General features: G+C 27.1%; 1 protein-coding gene across 1 annotated transcript; it reads right to left on the reverse strand.

The window, feature by feature from the left end:
- Positions 1 to 3,452: 3,452 nt before the first annotated feature.
- LOC145821610 (uncharacterized) lies at positions 3,453 to 5,396 on the reverse strand. The gene is made up of 4 exons (XM_082918145.1): positions 5,068 to 5,396; positions 4,870 to 4,956; positions 3,978 to 4,217; positions 3,453 to 3,470 (listed from the first exon to the last, which is right to left on the reverse strand). The coding sequence occupies exons 1-4, from the start codon at positions 5,332 to 5,334 to the stop codon at positions 3,453 to 3,455; spliced, it is 612 nt and encodes a 203-aa protein (XP_082774271.1). The 5' UTR covers positions 5,335 to 5,396.
- Positions 5,397 to 6,394: the final 998 nt, after the last annotated feature.

Raw genomic sequence — 6,394 nt, forward strand, 5'->3', positions numbered from 1 at the left:
CTTCACTAAAATATAAAAAAGGTAAATTACATTTACCTCCCTTGAGATTTCTGACAAATACAGGGACATCCCTGTGATTTGAATAATTACAGTAACCTCCCCTGCTTTACCTGACAATATCAAGATTCCCCCCTGCTGTCAAAAATCACTAAATGGTGTTACTTTTTCCTTAGGAAATTACCTTATTGCCCTTCCCTTGAAAATATTAAAAAATATTTTTGGATTGGAGGATAGGTTTGGAGTGTTTGGAACAGTATTTTTGGATTTATTTTTTTAAAATATTAAAAAACGTTTTAAAAAAAATTATTTTTTATTTTAAATATATAATTTTTATTTAAATATTTTATTTTATTTTGTAAATATTTTAATATTTTAAACTCAAAACACAATTTCTTACTCAAATCGTAACCAAACACATAACTCAAAACTCAATTCAAAAATTACTTTCAAACCTCATAACCAAACACATAACTCGACACTCCACACTATTTTTAAAACTCTACATTCAAATCGTAATCAAACGCATAACAAAAAAATAAAATATTTAAAAATATATTTATAAAATAAAATAAAATATTTAAAATAAAACTATATATTTAAAATAAAAATAAAAATTTTAAAATTTTAAAATTTTTTAATATTTAAAAAATATATTTAAAATATCAAAAAAAATGCAACATATAGATGTATGAAATATAATGCACATTAAAATAAATAAATAAATATTTAAAATATAAAATATTTACCCTAAAAAAATAAATTCAAGAAATTATTTCTAATTGAATTGTGATTCTATGAGTTTTGAAAAGATTTTTGAAAATTTCTAATTAGAATTGTGTATTTGGTTTACACTATGAGTTTTGAATTTTTTTTTGAAAATTTGTAATTGGAATTGTGATTCTAAAAGAGAACCAAACATGTTTCTAAAAAAAAATAAAATTCAGAACATGTTTTTATTACTCAAAACTCAATTCAAAAATTATTTCCAAAACTCAAAACCAAACTTTTTCAAAAACTCTATTTTAAAAGAAAAAAAATTTCAAAAAAAGTTTATTTTATTTTTTAAAATTATTTTTAGAATCATGATTTGAGTGTGGAGTCGTATTTTAAGTTACGAGTTTTGAAAAAAAAAAATTTGTTTGGTTATAAATTTTGAAATTTTTTGAATTTATTTTTTTAGGATACATATTTATATTTTAAATATTTATTTATTTATTTTAATGTGCATTATATTTCATACAACTATGTGTTGTATTTTTTTTTAATATTTTAAATATATTTTTTAAATATTAAAAAATTTTAAAATTTTAATTTTAATTTTAAATATATAGTTTTTATTTTAAATATTTTATTTTATTTTATAAATATATTTTTAAGTATTTTATTTTTTTGTTATGCGTTTGGTTACGATTTGAATGTAGAGTTTTGAAAGTAGTGTGGAGTGTTGAGTTATGTGTTTGGTTATGAGGTTTGAAAATAATTTTTGAATTGAGTTTTGAGTTATGTGTTTGGTTACGATTTGAGTGTGAAATTGTGTTTTGAGTTTAAAATATTAAAATTAAAAAATTAAAATATTTACAAAATAAAATAAAATATTTAAATAAAAATTATATATTTAAAATAAAAAATAATTTTTTTAAAAACATTTTTTAATATTTTTAAAAAATAAATCTAAAAATACTGTTCCAAACACTCTAAACTTATCCTCCAATCCAAAAATATTTTTTAATATTTTTAAAGGGAAGGGCAATAAAGTAATTTTCGAAGGAAAAAGTGACACCGCTTAGTGATTTTGACAGCAGAGGGGAATCTTAATATTGTCAGGTAAAGTAGGGGAGGTTACTGTAATTATTCAAACTACAGGAGAAGTCCCTGTATTTGTCAGAAACCTCAGTGGAGGTATACCCATATAAAAATTATCCAATGAGCTCTTTCCATGTCAATGTGGTTGATATGATATTAGGGACCCACAATTATTGGGATATAGTATTATTACTCATAAGAAAAAAAACTTCCCTTGTGCTAACATTCAAGTTTTCATTACGCTTACACACAAACAACAAACTAAATTAAATATTCAAGTCATAAGTAGAAGAATTTAAAAAAAAATATATATATTCATATTATTGTTTCAATAATTTAACTCGGTGGGATTTCATATTTTAAAAATGTTGAATAGTAATATCATTGTCAACTATATCAAACGTCTTTTTTTGATATATGTGATCAAATAGTCATTTAAACAAAATATAATATTTATAACTTGTTAAAGTTTTGAACTCAAAGAAGAAAAAATCAAGACTTCAGATCCTTTAAATGTGTCATTAGCTTACCATATTTTATGTTTTTCGGTTTAGGGATTTCGGCATTGGTTTTTTGAAATTATATATTTACTTCAAAACTTAACTTCCGAATAAAAGTGATTTGTTCAACAAATTTGTTCTGAAAAAAAATAAAAAAAACTTTCGGCAGTTGATGTCCGAATATAATGACATAATTCGACTTTGGTTGTCTAACTGAAAACTGCGACAGAAAAAAAAAAAAAAGTTTTGCAAGAAAAAACTAACATTTTCATCACTAATAGAGTATAAATCTAGAGATTAAAGCAATATGAGAGTTGTTATGAGAGTATTGCTTTGCAAGTAATAGAGGAATATAGTGTGTGTAGAAAGCAAAGTGATAACAATGGAAAAATTAGAATTTAGGTTTTTTTTTTAAAAGATGTGTACAGAGAATATTTTTATATAATATTATAGGTGCTAGTAGATGTCCATTATAGTCATTTTAGTTTAGGATATAATTGCTATTAAAATAATATTTCATTAAGTATGTACACTGAGATAATTAGGTGTGTGTAAATAGAATTTCCCTCGCACTACAACATTTTCTTAGTTTAGTGACATTTGAAAGTGCCACAAAACTATTGGTTTAATGACATTTTTTAGTCTTGTGGCATTTTGAACAAGTGCCATTTGTATCCATGCCACGGTAGATACTAGTGCCGCGGTAGATACTTGCAAGTGTCACTGCACCATCATGGCTAAAAACTTTTAATGACATTTTAATGTTATGGTAGATATTATTTGTGGCACTATCAAGCGCCATTAAAAAAAAGAGTTAGTGACACTTATAAGTGTCATTACACCATCAAGACTAAAACCTTTCAGTGACACTTTAATGCCATGGTGGGCACTCTTCGTGACGCTATCAAGTGCCATTAAAGAAGACTTGCAATCTAAAAAATGCCACGATATAGATTTTTAATGACGCTTATTATGCCACAATTGATATTTATAACACCTTCATAAATGCCACTAAATCCAATTCATTTGTGCCATTAAATAGATATAAGTGCCATTGGAACTTATTTTAGTGACACTTTGCAAAACTACTATCACTACTACAAAATGCCACTTATATATTTTTTTCATTGACACTTTTAAAAGCTACAATTATGCATGCGTAAATACCTATAAAAATTGAATCAATTTTATAAACAATTAAATATTAATTGCCACATCATATATTAATTTGACATCCATTCATCCTGTAATATTTTCATAATAATAAACAAATATTACCACCATAAGATCATCACATCAAAAATAAAAAAAATTCAAAGCACAATCAATTATTTATTATTGAAATATAAATTTATTTATATTGCAAAAAAAATCCCTTGCCAAAATTATTAAATATTCTACTACACTAACAAAGTTAAAGCAAAAACAATTTAAAAGAAAATTATTCCAACCATAAGTTCTGAAAAGACATAGTGATATGCATATTCCGGAGAGGAAAATTATCAAAAATAAAATCAGTTCCCAAATTCTCAACCTCATTTGTATAAATATTCTTGACTAGCATCCATAACTTATGAAATTTGCATCCAAAAGATAAACATATGAAGGTAATTGAAACTATATTAAGTTAATATAAATTTGTTAATAAAATTAGTATTTACGAAAAAAATATACCACAAATGGAGCAGGCCAAGCAACATGAGCTCCAATAGCTTGTCCAATTGTTTTGACAAGTCCATATGATCGGATCAAGCTCTCATTAGGTTTGATTGGCACTTGAACATGTACCTTCCAATAGTCAGGTCCCAATTCTTCCCCTTCTACTTCTTTAGATGCGTCTGTGCTTTTAAGTACTCCGACTACAACTGTTTCTGTTGGCCTAATGATACTTTTTAGAACAACTATATCTCCCACCTGTAAATCAAGATTTAACTACTTAAGTAATTGTATATTTAAAATTAATAAATAATATTTAAAAAAAGCTAGAACAAAGTGCTAGAACGAAGATGATCACAACTGAAAGTGATATGGATTTCTCTAGTAGATAAGCAAGCCAAATGCTTTAATCACTTAATTGGTTCACTATACTACAACAAATTATATAAAAGTAACAACCGTAAAGCTTTAGACCATATCAAACAATAGCTTAAAAAATCAATAACAACCAAAAGCACCAATCAATGACAATCAAAACCATGTCCATTATCAATATCAGGATCACCTAACCTCAACGATGTAAATCAAATGTAATTGTGAAAAATGACAATCAACTAATTACTTTCAAGCAATATTTTGAGAGAATCAAAAAGAGCCCATGCTGTAATAAATGATGGAGACATGTCTTGTTAAAGCTTTAGAAGAAAATTAAATTAATTTTTTTAAAAAAAATAGCACAAACTTTGTCATGTCATGATTTAGACTATGTAGCACATTTTGTCTAGATTTAAATAATGAAATTTATGTCCGCAATATTCATTCCTTGGTTAATTGTAAAATAAGTGTTGCATGCTATTCTAAAATAAAGTTGGAAGTAATGTGATATATATGATTAGCTCTTAGTAGGTACCTGAGTAAGAGAAGTATCTTGTATCGATGACAAAGACCATGCTTGATGTCGAGCTGTCATGTCGAGAGGAGTAGAAGTTGTTGTGGCCTAACCAAATTTGAACTATTTAATTTTACAAACACACACACATAGATATATGTATGCATATATAAGTGTAGGAAAACATTAATAACTTATAAATTCTATTAAAAAAATTACCTGATTAGATGTGTTTGTCAAGTTATTTGGAGCATGCTGAACATGGGAAACTTTGGACCTTAGCTCCGAATTTTCAGCTTCCATAACATCCATTGTTGTGTCTTGGTTTGCTTTATGACCAGATGTATCTCTCCATAAATTAGACGGGGAGACACCTAATCCATACATGCGAACTCGTCCATGTTTTTCTTTACCCATCACTTGTCCAAATGCATCATTTGGGCCCTTATTTGATAAATTTGCATTTAAGGTTGTCCTCTCATTCATTTCATCCTATAAGGTTGCAAAAAACATAACTTAATATATACATTTCAATAACTCAACACTATAATGTGGAAAATTTAACTAATCTACAAGTTCAAATGGACATAATTATTTGGTACATACTGTCATTGCTTTCGTTGCCTCAGGGGTTCCTGTCTCCTTTGTATAATATACTTTAAACATGTGAGCACGAGTTGGAGAGTGTCCCAACTTATTTTTCTACAAAATAATATATTCCAAAATATAAATTATATCATTATGTCACATTATGTATACCTTATCATATTAAATATACAACATGAAAAGATGAATTAACCTGCTCCTTTCGAACACGTGGAAAACTTTTTGTTCCAGTAGTATGATTATACTTTCGCTCTGCACAACTTGCTTTGTTTTGATCACTTTGGGCCTAAAATTACAAATGCATAAATTAATGGTGTCCAAACTACAGCAAGTAAAATAACATATAATGATCAGATCGAGTATACCTTTACTTCTTCGATGGCCCAATACTTAATAAGGTGTTCCCACTGATCAGCATATACTTTACTATCTTTATAATGCTTTTGTTCGTCAAAACTCAAGTGGTTCTTATAATAATTTTTCTTTAAGTTTGCCTTCCAGTCTTTTAACTTCTTACCAGAGCACTTCATAACCCAGTTCTTAGCATGACTTGGAAGATCAAACTTTGACTGAGAAGAGAGAGAAAAAGAGAGAGAGAGAGAGAGAGAGAGAGAGAGAGAAGAATACAATAATAAAAAATTAATCTTCCCACATAAAAAATTAAAAATAAACAAAATTATAAAGAGTGTTGTTTTAATCACATTACTCATGTTTACTATTTTTCACATGTGAGCATCTTTCGCACAATATTGTGTCATTTACCTGTACAAGTGCCCATATGTGATCTTTGTAATGTTTTGGGACTTTATGCCAATTCTTGTAAGTGAGTGGTGCATTTTTCCCATCACGCACAATAGTTCCAATGAATGATGATAACTTTGTTGCCAATTTGTCATCAGGTTGGCCAAGTTTGTTCCAATTGACTGTTAAGCGCTCATCA

This window comes from Camellia sinensis, chromosome 3 (assembly GCF_055761805.1).
Source record: "Camellia sinensis isolate YWXY chromosome 3, ASM5576180v1, whole genome shotgun sequence".
NCBI lineage: Eukaryota > Viridiplantae > Streptophyta > Magnoliopsida > Ericales > Theaceae > Camellia > Camellia sinensis.